The sequence below is a fragment of the Silurus meridionalis genome, chromosome 11, assembly GCF_014805685.1.
Source record: "Silurus meridionalis isolate SWU-2019-XX chromosome 11, ASM1480568v1, whole genome shotgun sequence".
Classification (NCBI taxonomy): Eukaryota; Metazoa; Chordata; class Actinopteri; order Siluriformes; family Siluridae; genus Silurus; species Silurus meridionalis.
In genome coordinates this window covers 8491226-8511360 of record NC_060894.1, presented here as the reverse complement: position 1 = coordinate 8511360, position 20135 = coordinate 8491226, and the positions used below count along the sequence as shown (strand labels likewise).

At 41.4% G+C, this 20135-nt stretch overlaps 2 protein-coding genes across 3 annotated transcripts in view; one reads left to right on the top strand and one right to left on the bottom strand.

Moving 5' to 3' along the window:
- Positions 1-2435: 2435 nt before the first annotated feature.
- gdnfa (glial cell derived neurotrophic factor a) lies at positions 2436-8812 on the top strand. Its single transcript, XM_046860392.1, has 3 exons — positions 2436-3028; positions 4211-4432; positions 7694-8812. Exons 2-3 carry the CDS (start codon positions 4237-4239, stop codon positions 8230-8232), a joined length of 735 nt encoding a protein of 244 aa, XP_046716348.1. The 5' UTR covers positions 2436-3028; positions 4211-4236; the 3' UTR covers positions 8233-8812.
- A 4190-nt stretch (positions 8813-13002) lies between these two features.
- Positions 13003-20135, bottom strand: part of LOC124393513 (WD repeat-containing protein 70) — a 39853-nt gene continuing 32720 nt past the window's right edge. For both annotated transcript variants that reach the window (XM_046861406.1, XM_046861407.1), the window contains exons 14-18: positions 19478-19578; positions 18531-18610; positions 17291-17407; positions 16508-16670; positions 13003-13407 (exon numbers count right to left, since the gene is read on the bottom strand). In XM_046861406.1, coding sequence (XP_046717362.1) covers positions 13320-13407; positions 16508-16670; positions 17291-17407; positions 18531-18610; positions 19478-19578 — 549 coding nt within the window. In that variant the 3' untranslated portion in view covers positions 13003-13319. The remainder of the gene's footprint in view (positions 13408-16507; positions 16671-17290; positions 17408-18530; positions 18611-19477; positions 19579-20135) is intronic.

Below are 20135 nucleotides of genomic sequence, written 5' to 3'. Positions count from 1 at the left end.
CAACAATCGAAAACCTTATTCAACGTGACAGTAATCCGAAACACCAGAGTAAACATGGGTAGCTATTTAGTCAGAAACAGAAGATATTTTGACCGCTGACCTCAATGCTGTTGAAAAGCCATAACTGGATGTGAGGCAGACCATTCAAACAAGACAACCGAGAAACATAAATGAACAAGGAGAGATTTTGCACAGGAAAAATAAATGATTAAACGGCCTGAAACGCTAATCAGAAACAGCTCTAGAAAGAATTTGCAGGGTGTTGTCAATAAATCAGGTTCTGCTCACTAGCAAATGTTGACAGTTTAAATCATTGTTTTGATAGAAAATGACAGATGTTCTTAAAGAATATTGGATCACAGGTTAAAAGCCATTCACTCAAAAATCCACTTAATTCCAGAGGATGTTTTTTTCCCGCACATATATATGTGACGTCGTCATAAAGCCCTATTTTACACTGGGTAAAAAAGCATACATGGAAATGCATAGCATACAGAACTGCTGTAAGCCCAGGCCACAGACTCAACCCCTGACTTAAAGACTAAATAAAGACATGCATTAGAAAGCAGTTCAAAGTTCCGTGCTTCACAAATGTCTGCCTTAATTCCTAGTGAAAGCCCAAATAATCCAGGCCTCGTCTTTGATTTGAGAGTGTTTCATATTTGAATAGTAAATCATCCATCCGGCAAAGCACAATGAAACCAGTTTAGTGAGGGGTGTGTGCTTTCGTTCTTTCCTGTCTAAATAGTGTCGTGTCAAGTTTAGATTAGAGTCATGACCGTGAAAAAAGAATATTTGGATTTACCAGATAATGCATCTTAGACAAATGTAGATACAAATAGGAGGTGACGAGAAAGTTTAGCAGAAAATGTTCACATGGAATCAGGGTTGGATTAAAGGTGTGCAACTGGCCTGGGACACAATAACAAAAAAGTCACAAAGGATGATAGGCAATGCATTCCTGTTTAGGCCACACCCACTCCATGTTACAAATATACAGATACAGATAATGGTACTGCATTACATGTCTTATTTATATATAAAACTGAGTGGTGCAGAATAGAAATAGTTAAGTACAGAACTTCAGGAAAAGATCAAAAGGCAGCTGGTGGTGTTTCATTACCTGCAGAATGGTTGAAGCTCCTCAGGTGCCAAACAGCAGTAACAGAAGGAGCAGTGTTGCCTTACTCCCTCTTGTCATCAGTGTAATCCCCAGCAGCTATTTGTGACACTAAACACCTTGCCGCCAAACACCGTATTTCACAGATGATACGTGTAATTCATGTAGAGTTAAGAGTAATGGTCTGGCTCATGTTATATTTATCGATTGATCTGTAGTTCAATTCAGTTCACACCAGCCAGACGAGTGGCGAAAAGGGCGGCTCCGATAATGGGTGCAAGGGACATTTCTTTCTTTTTAAAGCCATCAATTTTGTCCACTTGTCACATGTACTAAACAAATCAATCCAATCAAAGTTCTATTTCATCCTATGACAAAACATTTCTATATGGATGAATGTGGTCTCTTACAAGTTCACGCCGCCCCATTTACAGGGCAGCCGAGGGTCATTGTATTGTTCAATGAGTGTAAAAAATTATTTAAATCATATCCCTTGGTCTTTATACTCAACACAACATACATTTTCTACTATCCATATCATCAAAAGCCCAAACCAGTCCTCTGTCTAGAAATATAAATCTAAATATTGGTTAAAATGTATAAAACAAATGTTTCTTACTTTAAAAACGCAAATGTATAAAAATGTAAAAGGTTTGCATGGAAGATCTTCAGTTGCCAGCTATAGATCTCTGACCTGAACCCTATGGACCAACTTTGGGATTAATGCTGACTGCACCCCAGGCATCCTCATACCACATCGATAGCTGACTAGCACCTTAGTGGCTGATTAGGCACAAGCAATCTAAAAAAACAAATAGTGGAACATCTTGCCAGAAAAGTGGATGTTATTATAACAGCAATTGGGGACTAAATGTGGAATGGGAAGTTTAAAAATCAGGTCAGGTGTCCACAAAATTTTGTCCATATCTTGTATATATATGGGCATTTACTTTTTAGTTTATGCATTTGATGATTTGATTTGTAAAGCACTGTGCCTTGCCCTGACTCTTACTCAATTTAAGTAGACTTGGGAGTCTAATTAAAGGTCCAAAGGTATATTAGAGGTATCTAAAAGGTAGGTGCAAAGGTATATTAAAGCGCCAAACGGTTCCAGTCGTGATACACAGAAAAGTACAGTTTGGTGCCTTGGTTTCTGGTTTCGGGCTGCATCTTTTGGGGGCAGGGGGGCTGCAGTGCTCAGTGATACTGGTAGTGCAAAAAGCTGTATCGTATCGATTAACGAAAAGTAAATATCGCGCTTCTCTGCACTCCCCTCGTATGATTCGAGGCGAGAGGGCGGACTCAGAGTAACGTCAGAGCCATTAATCTATTTAAAGCGCGTGCGCTCGGTGGCACTTCACGCGTAAAGGCGCATCTGTGTTGAGAGAAGCGAATGGAGTTGATGAGCAGCGGCACGAGCGCGACCGCGACGGGACACACTCGGGCTGTGCGTCTCGAGTCGCTTTGAGGAACTGTACTTGATTTTGTGCCCCTGGGGGCAGGATGCCCGTTTCGCTCCTCCGACGCCAAGATGTGCGGCGCTTAGTAGTAAACAGCGGACTGATCCGACGCCAGCGCGGAGAGCCCCGATGTCTTCATTTGGCTTTTGGCACTCGGTGATGGTGGATTTCTCTCAAATTACCGGCACGGAGCTCATCAGCATCCGGTTATCGCGTGCCCACTCCGTGCGCACACACCAGACTTCTCTGTAAGAGACAGAAACACATAGAAAACAAACCCCGGACTTACTGGATACTGTGGATACATGGATGAGGAACGGCGTTATGTTGGGGGAAACCCCTCACGGACACACTCTCTTTAAAGCATTTTTGGATCCTTCAATGTCACACGAACCATCTGGAACTGCGTTTATATGTGAACTGCAGGTCTGCATGGACCCAATTTAAGGTGAATCCGAACTGCTATAGATATTTAAAAAAAAATTATATATGCAAAAGTAAATACTTGTATATATGGATCCGGTTTTGGAGCTTGTATATGTGCACGGAAAGTCAAATCGCCAGTGTTGTGCGTTACGCATTACGCGTGTGTTGCATGTAGTGAGTGCAAAAGTTGTGCGCTGTTATTTGCGTTCGTGGCACCACCGCTGCATGCTTCTCTACATTTCAAAACATCTCAGTCCCTGCTGAGACTTTTGGGTCATAACCTCACAGGCAGCCCTGTGGTTTTGCTCTGCTATCTCATTCAGTCATATTCGAATTTTACCTAAGCAGAATTATTAGTATAATTTTATCAAACGTTAAAAATGCATGTATGTGTGTGTATATATATATATAGATATAGATATAGATATAGATATAGATATATATATATGAGAAAAAAATAAATTATGTATTTATTTATTTTTAATAACAAACTTGCTTCCAACACAACCAAACCTAATACTGAAAATATATCTATATACCAACATTTTTTATCTGCTAGTTCCCATGCACCTTCAAAACCAATCACAACACACGGATTTCTGAAGTATATCATTCTTCTAAAAAGGATTTATTTAAATCAACTGTTCATTATTTTCGCCATATAACGCCATATGAAGTGTGATTCTACTGAAGGCAGGAATTGTAAATAGGGAACAGAAGTTGCTCTGCCACATAACATTTTCTCCTCAGCATGTATTGATCCAAAAAAATCTGTTTAACATTAAGTGGAATTGTGTAGAAACAGTCCTGCGTTTTTCTGAGAAGTTATAAATACTGCATCTGGAATGAAGATGACTTGAAATCCATAACAATTTTTTAAGAATGCTTGGGTTTTGGGCCATTAGCTCACTTTTAATTTGATTTAGCATGAATATTCTGGAGCATGCTTGAAGCAATGTTTTTATAAAAAAAAGAAAATTAAGCAGGACAGAAGAGAAAACTTTGAAATGATACAACACAAATATTGTTTTTACTGTTCCCCGCCACAGAGCACACATGTCACACATCAGCGTACTCGATATTTAAAGGATTAAAAGTCAGAAGAGGAACAGAAAGAATTCCTCGCTGCGTGATTTGATCATATGTATTCGTGCGAGTGAGCAACTTATTAACCTCTAGAAATATTTCAACTGTTTCGTTGCAGCTCCTTCCATAGGAACTGAGTCTAAAATGAAGTTATGGGATGTTCTAGCTACGTGTTTGTTGCTCCTGAGCTCCGTATCCGCTCGCCCTCTCTTCAACAAGCTGCAGCCTTCCAAGAGAGCTCCTCAAGCCGAGCGCCACAGTGAGCTGCTCGTCCTGGACCCAATCATAAACTCCCATCTCGAAACAGCCACTCCGAAACAAGCCTCCATGGAAGAACAGTGTAAGTCTGCCTCTAGAAGAACTGTGATTTCATGATCAAAACATACTGAAACGTGCTTAATATGATGATTATGTACTATTATATCAGCTGGACTGATAAACAAGGGAAAAATCCCACAGATCACAGACTGATATCTTATTTCAGCAGTGAAATTAATTATTTGCCATTTTCCCAAGCAAATTTTATATCAAGCAATTCTTTTTTTGTGCCTTCGAAGATCAAGCAAAATGATCCTACAAAAACACAACTGGCAACAAACTGCTGTCCAACTGCGGTTGCAGGAAAACTAGAGCTTGTAAACCACTATGGTTAGCAACTATTTAGCAGAAGCCACTTAGAAAAGACTCCTCTTAGTAGAGGTATGTAATCATAATTTTCAGCATTTTGTACACAATGGTCAGAGATGGTTTAATTAGTATTTGACATTTCAAAACACAATGTATTTTTGAAAACAACAGGAGAGGTCAGGAGACACAGCAACAGCCAAAAATACATTCCTTCTTTAAATAGTTTGTCCTCATTAGTGTTCTGTTCATTAAATGAGAATGTGTTTACTTTAAAATATCCTTGTCCATTACCACAATACTGTTGAGAATCCATATAAATGTGTGACCATGGGAAAGGTTTTGCAGATGATGGACGCTTTAGCTCTGCAGCTCACTCTTACATTCATTGTGTTTATATCCATTTTAACAGCTGTGTGGGTGGCATCTCCATTTGTTTAACTAAAGATGGCACTGGTTTGTCTTTACACAGTAGTAAATCTGCAAAGTTCCTAGATAAGGTATGGAATGCTTAGTAAGACATGTCTTGCTAAACACTCCACCTCTTTAGAACAGTATCTTTTAATGTTTTTTCAACATTGAAATGCCATTATGAATGTCTGGTTATTCTGTTTGTTTTTCACAGTACACCAATATGTTAAAACTAAAACTATTGCTAAAGTAGGCCAACTAAGTCATTTGAGTGGTTTGAAGCACGTTACAGTGCCTCAGTATTAGTGTGCAACTCTAGAACGTCAGTTGTAAACAGTTGGCTTCTGCATGCCCCTGTGCATCGTAGCCCTGTCATTCTGGTCAAAGAAACACAGTCCTTTTTGTCAAAGGGCAATGTGTATATAAACAAACAGTGTTCATGATCACACCTGATACTGTTGTACGGAGCCAGTCAGCCAGGCATTAACACAGACTGTAGAAGACATCTGGCTACAAGATATGCAGGTGATTGTTAATGAAATTCGCACAGTGACACCTGTCTGTGAGCAAAGTCAGCCTGCTCACTAAAAGCAAGAATGGTTAATGCTAGCACATTAGGAAATACAAATTTTATCACACCCATCACAAAGCATTTTTCCATCATAAAGCTTTACTCAAATACCTTGACATACATGGCTCTTAAGAAATGCTTAATCAATTGACCTAGACTTGGGTCTAGTAAACTCTTCCTTACATTGTCCTACCTGGCTCCAGTGAAACCTTCCTTACTTGGATCTAGTAAATGCTTCTTTGTTTAGACTTACTAAGATTGAGCAAACTCTTCTTTACCGTGAATTTCTTGTTCCTAGCAAACTCTTCCTTACCTTGACCTTCCTGTCCCCAGTCAACCCTTCCTTACCTTGATCTTCTTGTCCCTAGCAAACTCTTCCTTAAATTGACCTTTCTGTCCCCAGTCAACCCTTTTTTTTCCTTGACCTTCTTGTCCCCAGTAAACCCATCCTTACCTTGACCTTCCTGTCCCCACTAAACCTTTCCTTTCCTTGACCTTCATGTCCCCAGTAAACCCATCCCTACCTTGACCTTCTTGTCCCCAGTAAACCTTTCCTTACCTTGACCTTCCTGTCCCCAATAAACCCTTCCTTACCTTGACCTTCCTGTCCCCAGTAAACCCTTCCTTACCTTGACCCTCCTGTCCCCAATAAACCCTTCCTTACCTTGACCTTCTTTTCCCCAGTAAATCCTTCCTTAAATTGACCTTCCTGTCCCCAGTAAACCCTTCCTTACCTTGACCTTCCTGTCCCCAGTAAACCCTTCCTTACCTTGACCTTCCTGTCCCCAGTAAATCTTTCCTTACCTTGATCCCCCTGTCCCCAGTAAACCCTTCCTTACCTTGACCTTCCTGTCCCCAATAAACCCTTCCTTACCTTGACCTTCCTGTCCCCAGTAAACCCTTCCTTACCTTGACCTTCCTGTCCCCAATAAACCCTTCCTTACCTTGACCTTCCTGTCCCCAATAAACCCTTCCTTACCTTGACCTTCTTTTCCCCAGTAAATCCTTCCTTACCTTGACCTTCCGGTCCCCAGTAAACCCTTCCTTACCTTGACCTTCAGGTCCCCAGTAAACCTTTCCTTACCTTGACCTTCCTGTCCACAGTAAACCCTTCCTTACCCTGACCTTCTTGTCCCCAGTAAACCCTTTCTTACCCTTGACCTTCCTGTGTCAAAAAAAATTATTCCTAACAATTTTACCTATCTGGCTCCAGAGAAACCTTCCATATCTAAACTTATCCGGAGGAAGTAAATGCTTCCTTATCTAGATCTACCTGTCCCCAACAAACCCTTCCTTACCTTGGCTTACCTGGATCTAGTATACTCTCTACCTACCTTGAGTTACCCCACTACAGTAAACCCTTCTCCAACATTCTGTGTATCTTGACCAACCTGGGACAAGTGAAACCTTTAGTCCCCTGACTTCTCTGTCTTCAGTAAACTCTTACATACCCTGACTTTCTTGTTTCTGATAAACCCTTTCTTACCTCGTCTTATCTGACTCAGGGTGGGACATAATGGAATTTTAAGAGCTGTCACTTTGTTTTGATTTCTTTACGTGTTCAATTATAACAAAATTAACTTCAAAAAATACCTATTATAGTTTCAGGAGACCTTTTCCAGATGCCATAATGCAGTCTGTTTGGCAGACATGTGAGGGCAGGAACTTCACGGAGTTCCTTCTATAATGAAATCATTGTGTATTACATGTAGATCAAAGGATGCTACATTTTTCTCCTTTCTGTTCAAGTGCAGGACAGTACATATGTTTCGAGTTTGTGGTTAAACAGATGTATTCTGCTGTACCTCAATGTCATATGCCGAAAGCATCTCTCATATAGCTGACGAGAACAAAACATAGAAAAGACATTCAGGAAAATGATGCACTGCTCATCACATTATTCCTTAAACAAACTATGTACTAGTGTAGACACAAAAAAGGAAAACATTAATGGGCATGACTTATAATGACTTCTCCTGTTTAATCTGTTTAAAGATGACATCAATGGACTGCACCCAGACCAGTTTGATGATGTAATGGACTTCATTGCAGCAACCATTGGCAGATTACGGCGGTCTCCTGAGATAGACTCTAAAGCCAGGGGGAAAGAAAAAGTGAAGCAAAGAGGAGCAGCAAACACAGAGAGAGGAGAGAGAGGACGAGGAGAAAAGAAAAGAGGTCGAGGACGAGGTGGAAGCAAAGGGGGTAAAGGGAATCGGGATGAACTTATCAAAGGTCAAGGGCGCGGGTGCCTCCTTAAAGAGATCCACCTGAATGTGACTGACCTGGGGTTAGGTTACAGGACCAAAGAGGAATTGATATTTAGGTACTGCAGTGGTCCCTGTTACGATTCAGAGACCAACTATGACAAGATCCTGAACAACCTCACCCAAAATAAGAAGCTGGACAAGGAGTCACCTTCTCAGACCTGCTGTCGACCCATAGCGTTCGATGATGACCTCTCGTTCTTGGATGACAGTTTGGAGTACCACACTCTCAAGAAGCATTCCGCCAAGAAGTGCGCCTGTGTCTGATTTGTATGCTCGGGCAAGTGAAAAGACACTGGGACAAAATACAGAAGTCTATCTCCACACACTCCAACGGGTCGAAGTCAGTGCAGAGACAAATGCTGCTTCTTGGAGGAGAATCGCAGGTTTTGAGTGTGTCATTGTTTATTCTGCGTGGAGGTGCGTTAAAATAGAAGGAGTGAGACTTAATGTCAAAACAAACTTAAGGAAAAGTACTTCAGCGACAGGAGCAACGCCTCAGTATTCACTGTTACAGAACCGCATCACAGTATTCCAAGCAGGGATTGAAATGTAAATGCTTGAAATAGCAACAATAACATACTCCATCAGCAAATCACAGACGAATCGCAACCCGACAGTCTGGGTATACACAAACTATAAAATAGGCTGTTTGGAAGCGCTAGAGATGGGTGCACTGAGATTGGTGCCTGCATGAAGAGAGGCTATGGACAGCACAGAAGTGATATGAAGTGCTTCTTAAGAAATAGCTGAATTTGCCTATGCGGACAAGGCAGAGCATCTATCTCACAACCCAGACACAACCAGCAGCAGCCAGAACAGACCAGTCACAAAAATGTTTATTATTCAGAAAGTTTTATATATATATATATATATATATATATATATATATATATATATATATATATATATATATATATATATATATATATAGTCTATATGGAAAATGTATTTATTGAAATTTAATTAACTTATTGTTATTTATTGCAATCCATTGTATTAGAGTGTTTTTATTTATTTGTAAAGCTTTTTTCCCCCTCTTCACCTTGGATGGTGCCAAAGTGGAGCATGTGTTTTTAAGAAAAAGCAGACGATGTGATAATCTAGGCTCATGGTTTATCTGGGCTGGGAAATAATCACTTACTAATTTTAGGACATTAATGTCTCTACCTACAAAAAAAAGTTTTATGGTCCAACCTCAAAAAAATACCTTAAAAGGCCAGTGGACCAATTATGCTTTAAAATAAAAACACCCATCACCACAGAAAAGACAGACACAACTAACACCTCGCTATATCTGGCACCATTAAAAAAAATTAGACTAAATTAGAAGAAGAAAGAAAAAAAATTCATGGGTCTGTGGTAGACCAGAATTGTGTTTACTCAATCAGGGCAGTTTGGGGGGAAAAACGTTAACATAGGTCCTCCAACTGCTCTCTCAACCAATTATGTTTGCGAGAGAAAACACAGCCCTGTGTTTATTTTCAACCATAATAAAGTCACTACAGCAAAGGTTTCTAGCGCAACTATGCTGTGCCTCATGGAGACGCATCATCACAAATAGAAAACATCCTTCCTAGCCCAAACTTGAAATCCTCATCCCATTAGACAGAAAGGTGATGATTCGGTGCAGGTTGCCCACAAACCCTTCCAATTGCTTCCAAAACTCCACCAAAATTCCACAATAATTTTAATCTGGCTCCGTAGGATTTCAACGTTGTTTTTTTTTCGTCTGGAGTTCTCAGGTAAACTGAACAAACCTCTATAAAAGAGCCACTCTGTGTATCCCACCACATGCCTAAAAAGCAGGACAGGCAGAGTACAAAGTCCAGATCCCAAACTTACACACAAACACAGAAACAGGGCTTTCATGAAGAGTCACACACACTACCAGAAACAGCTGGTGATGTGTATGTCATGGGATGAGAAGACTGATTTTGTTCTAGATACTGTAGCTCGCTGCCACACGGAAAGGCCTTTGGGAATAGAACATTTCCATGGATTACAGAGCAAAACCAGGTCTCGTGCAAACAACAAACAGTTCAATTCCAAAATTCTATTCAGCATTTAATCCATCCATAATCCACTTCAAATCATCGCCAATTAACCGCTCGAAACTGATTAGCTACATATTATGTAAACCAGATCAGCAAAGTGATACAGTGCGTTTAATAGCAAGCCCCAAAGCTCCATCCTCAAACACACAACTGTATCTAAGTCATGGTCTGTAATCCTCTGTCCTGGTGTACAACACTGTATTCAACCATCCTATTGTCATGACTATGTTTGTGAAAGGTTATTGGGAAAAAAATAGTGTGGTGAAAACTATTTCCAGTATGATTATGAGAAAGAAAAGTTGACTGTAACAATTCCATCCTGTAGTATATTTGTCAGTCATGTGAGGGAAAAAAAACAAAACAAACAAAAAAAATGTCTTACTTGTTTTGTGTTACTAAACCAAAGTTCTCTACAGACTTTTATTTTTGTACAATATTGCTTTTATAACTTTTTACAGAATAAAACTTATTTCTATCACTTACATGTCGGAAGAAATCAATATGCTCCTGTTTAGCAAAGAAAGGAAAAAAAAAAATCACGAGTCACAAAAAAGCAAGTCACATTTTGAAACATTTTTTACATGACTGTGACACGCTGAAATACTGAAAAGCACAAGAGTCTCAAGGCAGCCGCTGTCTCAGTTCAGAGTGTGAGAATAGATCAAGGAGAAGAAATCTGTTCTACTTTCCTAAACACAGCCTCAGGATTGTACAGTAAACAATTATGGGTTGTAAAGACACGCAGTAAATCTGGGCACTTGAAGGAAATGTTTCCACCAAGCTGAGGGGATCTGGCTCGGCGCAAAGCAAGAGCGGAGCTTAAATGATGCACAGAGTCTCCTCAACCTTACAGCTGGCCTCCACTGGCACTCTTCCACAGTCATGGTGCAAGCATTGGCGCAGTTATAATCTGATTACATAATGGCTTGTTTTACAAACCTGGTGGGCCAGGTCCTAAAAAGGTTCACTTAACTGCAGAACCTGATTTCTTTAAGTAGGTAGTTTTTCTCTTAAACCATCATTACGTGAATTTCCTCCAAAATGCACCACTTCCCGCCTGGTACGAACACTGTTTGGCTCAGCATTCCAGTTCAGGTTAAATACTGAAGCTGGATAACTTCTGTACTTTCTCTTTGTACTTTCTCAATGTGTTTCACTGTTTTTCGATTTTGCACACTGAAACGCATGACTTTCCATTCTGTAAGCCAATTCTTTTTGGGGTTGGGGGACTGATTCTGAAAGAAATTTTTGCACGAGAGTGATTGTTTAAAAGAATGATTGTCCCTGGAAAAAAAAATAACCCAGGTACTTCAGAACTTTGGGTTTCAGACGGATGGCAAACAGGAGACAAACTATGTAAATCTCCAGTCCAAGAGCTAAGCACCAGACAAAATCTTGTATTCATATTTTGTGATTGATCAGAGGATCAGGAAACATCTGTGAACGCAAATTTGCCAACAAAAGAACTCAAGTTAGCAAAGTCTAGTGATACTAGAAATCAATGTCTTCTGGAAGCCCAGTATTTATAATACTGGTCATAAAAAAACGGCCTGCCATTTGAGCTCGGTGTGAAAACAAGGAAGTGGTCCAATCCACTGACAGACTCCCATTGATATATAGAGATCCTGGCAAAGTTGCCAAACCCACAACACACCCCTCAGGCCACAACTAAAGTGGTGTGGTGGTGAGCCCAGTGGGCACGGTTTTGTCGTGACATCACCCAGTGTCTCATTCCAACATTCCATGGATAGCAACAGACACTGGAGTGGAGCGGACAGCTGCTGACATCAGCACTCAGAATAGACGATGATGGATTTGGCCACAGGGCCGGCTTTACCATGCTATTTCGCTAAACATTATTGCTTTTTAGGCTCGAGTGAACACTTTCTTCTTAAAGTTTTGGCGAGGGTTGTTTTTGTGGTCTGTACGTTTTTAAGTCACACTGGATTGATGAAATTTAGAGTTTTGGGTGTAATATAATTTAATTCAGTATTATGAATTGAGTACAAGTCAGAATTAACTGAAGAGATGGTTATGATAATATGTCCTGATAAAAACACTATTCACTCTTAAGCTCTAGGTTAGACAGGGGTAAATTCCATGGAGCAGTAATTAGCGGAAATACGTGATCCATGTATACCAGACAAGCCCCTCCTCCTCCATCCATCACTTATTATTGGTTCTGTATTATGCAACAGACCTAAAATTAGGCATAGAGAAATATTAGAGCTGAAGTATTTATAGGAACAACATTAGTGCCAAGTGAGGTGGATCAGGATTACACTACCATAATTACGCATATCAAAACCATTCCTTCATTTGCAAAAAAAAAGAAGTTTAAAGTGTGTGCAGGTGAACAGGTGAAGTGTTTGATCACTTTAAGGTCAATCTAAAAACTTCAGATGTTGTATCTGGCTCGCAAAACAATCATCTGACATTTTGCTTTTGTAATAAAACCGCCAACAAAAAAAATAATCCAATCTGCACAAGTAGCTTTTGAGGAGCTGGAAAAGTAGCTAAAAATGATTTCAAATAAATATTTACTGAACACAGTGAGTCACTGGGAGCTTACCAAAACGCCCGTACTGACTGAGACAGAGCGTTTGGTGGAAAAGTTGTAATTTGGAGATGCGGAGGGGGTTTTAGGGACAAAAAGATGGATCAGAGCTCTTGAGATTCAGCAGATTGGAATCTGTTGTGACACAGCACGCAGTCTCCTGTTTGTGTACAGGCCGAGAGTCACCTCGGCACAAACATCGGAGCTACGACAAAAAAAATAAGAAACAACAAAATTGCAGAGTGTGTTCATGAAGAAGGAAAAAGGAAACGCCGCATTTGGCTTTTTGGAGAAATTAATGGACGGTCACACATCATTTGGAAAGAGTTTGACAAGGTTTCACCAAAAATGGTGAATAATTCTGCAAAGAATTTTGGAGGGGAAAAGCAACATTTTAGCAGGAATTGCAAACGCTCGCACCGACCACACACACAGCGTGTTTATTTTGCAACAAAAATACAAAGTGAAAATCTTTAAAAACAAGCTACCAAAAAAAAAAAAAAAAAGCCTCCAGACCAGCATACTGTACATTCAGTACTTGCACGTGCACCTACAAATCAGTTACACATGAGCACTGCATGATGCTGACACTCTCTCTCCCTCTCTTTATCACACAATTTCTCCTCCTCTCCTTTACATTAAAACAAGTGAGTACATTTTGAACATGCTACTAATAAAATATACACAAGGTGGTAACTCCACCGATTCCATGAGAAGAGCGTTAAAGCAGCCCTCGCTTTTCAGATCTTGCGTTTCTTCCACTCGGGCTCCTTGTTGGCGTCCTCGTCCTCGGATTCTTCCTCTGCAAACAAGGGGTTCGGCTGAGTCCTGCGCAAGAGAGTGAGAGTAAATGTTAGAGACGGAGCAACGGGAGTAGTACGTCCACATCTGGCAACGTGTTTATCTTTTATTATGAAAGTTATAAGAAACAAAAAACCTCAACAAGTAGGCGCTTTGATAAATGCCGACAAATCAAGGACGGGCTACAGAAACAAAGGCCGCGTGCTGAAAAAGAAATAGCCCGGAGCTACTGTTAGTCCTGGCATTGCTGAGACTTTTAAAAACAGAGGTCCCTGGAGAAAGAGATTACGAATAAAAGGGGTTAGAGAGACGGAGGAGAAAATTAAGCCTGAAAAAAAATAAATAAATAAAAAATGATTGAGAGGGGGAGAGTTATAGCGAGCGAAAGGGATTAAACCATTCCGCGACTTTCATCACTCAATTCCATACAGTGATTAAAATGCAACATCTGGTCCTTCGGTGAGTCATGGTGTGGATGCAGTTCAGGTTATAAAAGATGGGGGAGAATAACTGCAGATAACTACAACCCCAGTGCTCCTGAGAAACGTTTTGCTTTTACAAGACCAAATCTTGTGTTTTCCTGGTTCCTTATCTTTGAGTACTCTCTGCTGCAAAGGGCAACACTGACCTCACACACCGGCTCAGTACATTTCAGACAAATTAGGTTTTATGGGTGCAGTTGATTAACCGCTGACGGAGACCTGTCGTTAAACACCCCATTGTTGGGGCCGAGAGCATTCCTTGATGAGTTCATCGAGACCACCGGTGCAAGTAATTACTGTGGAAGCGGAGCCAAGGGTTCGTTAGTGGATGGAAACGTCGTAGGTAACGGCGCAAGACAAAGACGCTGGTGATGGACAAGTTATGTATTCGACGTGCAATCAGTTTCCAGGTTCTCATGTATCAGCTGGGTAGTATTTCTGTGTGGGCAGGTTACTGAGGTCAGGTGTGTGTGTGTGTGTGTGTGTGTGTGTGTGTGTGTGTGTGTGTGTGTGTCTAGGTCCACAGCGGCCTACTCTCTGCCGCGCCACCTGATTAAAGCAATTAAGGCGGGCCAACAAAGGAAAGAAACAGGATCATTTGTGCATGGAAGTGCTACAATAGCAATCATTAGTGTCGACAGTGTCATTAACACCAGTAGCTGTCAAAAGGCTGTGCTGTGGTGCAATGATGGAGCTCGAGTTACAAGCCGACGCTCAGGCACGCATCACATTGCATCGCAACGTCTAAGTTTCAAACTGAGCATTGCTCAAAACACTATGCAAACTATGGTGACGGGAAACGAATCCTATACGAGGTGGTCATGAAGTTTCATTCACATATGTCAAACATATGCCCTGAAGCACAAAATATTCTAAATTGTCTTGTGTAACAGTGTGTTGCTGATATTCTCAAACCTGTTAGACAGGAGGTTAGGGCACATTATCTATAACAACAACCCAGAGTGGGACTCTGAAAAAACCCAAAGCTAATAATAAACAGAATAACAAACATGTTATTGTTTAGGCAAGATAATTGCCTAATCCTTGATATGGCGAAGTGCCAGGATTAGTTGGGGTAAGGGATTTAGTGTTTAAGCTGATAAAAGGACCTGACCTAAATTTAAATCCAATATTTCTTTAATAAACATATTATTCTACACAAAAGTAAATCTTGCCTATAATGCAGCAGATCAACCTGCATATGTAAAAGGCTCAACCTTTGAAACACCTCTAGCTAGGACTAGTCTAGTCTGGAGAACTCTATCGAGATCTGTCCGACTGGGTGAAAAAAAAGGATAATTTATCAACAGCCAGGAGTTTATAAATCTCCCCACTAACACCTTTCACAGAGAAGCCGATCTAGTGATCCTATCTGTTCCTGATCAGACCCTGTCAGTGTGGACGAGTGGTGTTGCACGGACCACCTGCGAAAAAGCTGGTTCATTCATCTGCTCCAGTCCAGGTAAACATCCCGCGATGGGAAAGGCGACGGAGGAGAGACGGAGAGATGGAGAGATAGCAGCCTGACAGCTTCTTATCAGTCGACACTTGAAGAGAAAGCATTTTTCAGTTCTCCTGGGAGTGAGAGAGAAGCTAAAGCCGCACGTGTCCGCACCGTGATCCGTACGCAGAAAATGCTGATACAAAACCAAAATAAATATCTGTGCTTAACAGTCTCCCACTTTCCTTTTTTTTTTCTTTTTACTACTTGTAAACAGGACATAAAATTACGACCTTCAACATCCTGTCATGTTCAAAACCTGCTGATACTCGAGCTCTATGTGAACCTGATAGTCAAATCAGCCGACACGTACTGTACTATATGACCTCGTGCTCAAGTGTGGGAAGTTTATAACTAAACCTTATTTAGGCCTAAATTACACACTTGGCTCAAGCTTTAATCGGGTTCAGTAACCTCAATGACATTTTATGTGGTTTCTGCCACTGGTTTATAAAAACAGAGCAAAGTACATCACAAAAAAAATAAAAAAAATCTTAATCTCCAGCCAGACCTAAAGTATACATGATGCAGCACTGATGTGTAAAGAATTTGACTTTGCTTCAAATTAATCAATTTTGAAACATGGTTTTAAATCTGACTTAAGGTCAGAAAGTATTTTCAGAAACCATTTAATGCAAAATGTAAGGCGTATTTATCTGATAAACTTTTATTCAGATTTCCACTGGAGGACCTTTGCCTCTTTTTTTTTTTTTTTTTTTTTTAGCTCAACCTGCAACATGAGCTGGCTCAGGTAGTCCCTTAAACACACACACACACACACACACACACACACACACACACACACACACACACACACACACACACACAGCTTTTTAAAACATTCATGCATCCGTCAGCCAAGGCGTGACAACAACGATGCGATACGCAGGTGCAACCTGACCTGAGTCACGCACTCATGCACACACACATCTTTCCCTCATGCACAAACACACACAGGCCTCTCGTTACATCAGGACCTGTCACTGACAATAGCTGTGTGTGTGTGAGGGACTCCATGTTGCCCAGGTTTTTTTTTTCCTATTCTCCTAAGGAAAATTTCCTATCTAATCAAATCTAATCCAATCAAACCTGTCTTTCATCCCAAGTGCTCTGCTTTTTTCCATCGTAATCACAGACAGCTTACTTTTTATACGCAGGGGCGACCCAGTACGGGTTCTCTGCTGCATCTTTGGCGTGGCGCAGGATGGCCTCGCGAGGATTGCTGTCGTCTGTCTTGTCAAGAGCGATGTTCTTCACGATGAAGGACGAAAGAGTGCCTCCGTGGGCTGCCACACGACCTCCCCTGCCTGTTGTTTTTTTTTTTTTTCGGTAGTGTGAAAAACCACAGAGAGAAAAAAGCCATCATGATGCAAAGCATACAAGTCGAATTCATTTGTATAAACACAAATAACATAAATGCCCTTTGTAAAGTGAGATGGCCGAGGAAAGCCCGGGCCACCCGACCTCCAGCGCATGTACACACATGCTAAACATTAAGAAAAACATCCGTTGCTTGGAGGAAACATATTTACATTATGTTTAAACATGGAAGACAGGGAGACCTGCTACAGGCTCGGCCATCGGGGGGAATCTCCCAGAGACTGAGATTATATTAAAGGACGGTTTACAGACGTGAGGAGGAGAAACCCGTCCTGTATGATTGACAGGTTTCGCCTAGATATAGAGGCTGAGGAAATCAGAATGTTTTCTGTGCTGAGCTTTGCTCACCTCTGTCTGAAAACAGAAATGAGGAAAAGAGCCAAAGCCTGTCACGTCTGGTCCTCCGCCAAGTCTTTAATGTAATCTTACAGCTTGTTTACTCAGAGCCGCAGTCTAGATCCCACGGCATCTAGGATCTCATGAACTGCAGCCAAGAGGACGGGAGATACTACAGGGGCCTGCAGCTTCACAAGGGCTTTTACATCACCTGGGCCGGACACAGGCGGCTCGGGCTTGTGGGATTTCACAGGGTCGAGTCTGTCTTTTTCCAGCTGCTTCTTGGTGCTGCGCTGTCTGGCCTCGCGGAACATTGGCAATGCGTGGGCTGGGGAAGAAAAAAATTAAAATACAGTGACACACACACAAATACACGTACATGTATTAAGCTGACTATACAACTCAGTAACATGAGAACAACAAAGATTAGGAAAAAGAAAACAAAATCGTAAACAGACCACTCCACCCTTGGGCACCATCATAGCAACCCTGGTAAGTTGTAACGCTCGCAGTGTTTTTATTTACTTTTGATTAATGTTTCCCGATTTCCCGGAGTCTCAAACACGGTCACATGACTCTTATGTCTGTTTGTGCGTGTATGAAGGGGTGGACAGGGGGGGAATCATGGTGTGGGGAGATGAAAAAAAATAAATCAGGAGTAGGAAAGATGAAGCGATTTTCCATTCAGGAGCCTTGTTGTCACTGTGCAGTGTTAATTCTTCCCCTGCATGCTACATTAAGCAAAGAGGTTAGTGGTGACACGTTCAATCGCTCTGCCTCCCTCTCCCTCAATAGGCCATCATTCCGCTTCCCTCCTTGAATTTTCCATAGCCGTCCGGGAATGCGTCACTCGGCCGGGCCTATTGGCTAACAATACAGAGCATCAGCACTGGTTTAATCATGCGCTAAATGCTAAACACTACTACGGCCACTGGAGAAAGTCCTTAATGGTTTACGTGGGGGGAAATGAGTTTTGACGGCGAGGTGTGTCTCGTGTGGGCGGAGGATCAGGATGTGTTTAGGGTTTGCATGTGGCATGCACTGACCTGACTGGAGCCCTCATGCCAGGCGCGTGGCGGATGGAGTGACGGATGCTAATGGCACCATGGCTTGCGGGTTAAGGGCCGCGTGAGACAGCAATCCGATGGAAAGCACTCACACGCTCTCTTCTCTCTCTCTCTCTCTCTCTCTCTCTCTCTCTCTCACACACACACACACACACACACACACACACACACTCACACTCACACTCACACACACGATACAGATGCACTAATGGTCTTGTGAGAGCAGTGAACGGTGATGGACACCTTAGAGAGTGGCTCTAATCCCCACACAAATGCCCCTGACAGTTCTCCTAATGTAAACGTGTATGTGCACAAAATGGAGTGCGTAAAGGTGTTCTGTCGTTTGCGTGCATTTTTCTGCACGCATGTGGTTCGGGTACTCACGGGTGATGATGTAGTCCTGCGTCAGCGTCTCTGCCTGCTTCTCTTTGCTCTTGCTCTTCACCACACAAAGTTTAGCGCCCCTAAATACAAACAAGAGCATGTCAGGAACACAATTATATAGAATTCTACATTAAATTTTTTAGTTTTGTAAAATAAAACTGTTGAAGCAGAATAATGTCATTATACAGTAATCCCCCGTTTTACCACGGTCCGAATCTCGCGCCCCGGTTTATCACGGAATTGCATTTGCCACATAACTAATTTGTATAGCTGATTTTCCCAGTCTCTCGTGGAGAGCACCATAGACCAAACACTTCTAGGGAATTGTTTTTATGGAGTTTTATGTTAAAATAATGAAATGTATTAATAAAAATTTAATTATTAATTATAAAAATAAAGAAAAATGTTAATACAGTACAGTATTCTATACATAAAATATCATTTTTGGGGTGGCATCCGTTTATAGCGGGCGGTTTTGGAATGCAATGCAACAGTGTATTTATTTTTTATGTGGCAACACCTGATAACAGACAGATCAATATTACAAGGGGGGATTTAGGGGGAACCACCAAAAAACATTTCAAACATTTCCAAATCATGAAATATCAGTAAATCACATGCATGCTTGCAAGCAATGATTTTCCAGATAGGCAGTGTGTGAGGCCCTGCTGTCCTTGCCGTTAGTAATCACTGCTAATGGACTCAAACGGGACAGTTTAATGAACGGTTTCCATCTGACAGCCTCCCAGCTGGAACTGATGGGACAGCCGGTAGTTAATTCAGCAGACTTGTTCGTCTCCCTCTCTCTCCCCCACCGGTCCTCGCTACTCTAACTGACCCCTGTGTAGAGTAATTACTGATCTGAGTCACGCTAAAGGCACACATGGCTAATATTTCTTCCTGTGCGGTGGTGAAAAAGTTGGAACAGGAAAGGAGCTTAGTTGCACCTCTGGCTCTTGACTGGGTCATAGTAGACTTTGGCCAGGCCACTCCCCGTCCCCACCATGATCTGGTTCAGCTTCGGGTGCCAGAGACAGCGAACCACACTCTGGAGATGGAGAGAGAGAAAGAGAGAGGGGAGAAAGGAAAGTGAAGGGCAGATAGAAAAATCATGGGCCAAAAAAAGGAATTATGCAGAATGCAGAACAAAACAGTGATGACAAAACTCCAGAATGTAAGCCAGCGGCATCGAGCTGCAGAGACGCAGCAAGAGAGGATTCTCCTTCTCACTAAGCTGTGGTTGACTATATTTGGGCTTTGGGTAGATGCCTGGATTTCACATTCTCTGTGTGACAGATGGAGGATGTGACTCTGTGTGTGTGTGTGTGTGTGTGTGTGTGTGTGTGTGTGTGTGTGTGTCCATCAGACAGACACAAAGACAGTCTGCAATATGAAGGTTTAAGCACTACAACGAAACGAGACAATGACCCCCTTTCTTTAAACAATGCCCAAGCAGAGAAGTGGAAAACAAAATATAATATATATATAAATATATATAAATATATAAAAATTATAATAATATATATATATATATATATATATATATATATATATATATATATATATATATATATATATATATATATATATATAAGCCTTCCAAAA

What these genes read in the sequence shown, in the direction of transcription:
- gdnfa (XM_046860392.1), top strand. Translation starts at nt 4,237, where the DNA reads ATGAAGTTATGGGATGTTCTAGCTACGTGTTTGTTGCTCCTGAGCTCC. An exon ending in AGCCTCCATGGAAGAACAGT is followed by an intron (nt 4,433 to 7,693) that starts GTAAGTCTGCCT and finishes ATCTGTTTAAAG; the next exon opens with ATGACATCAATGGACTGCAC.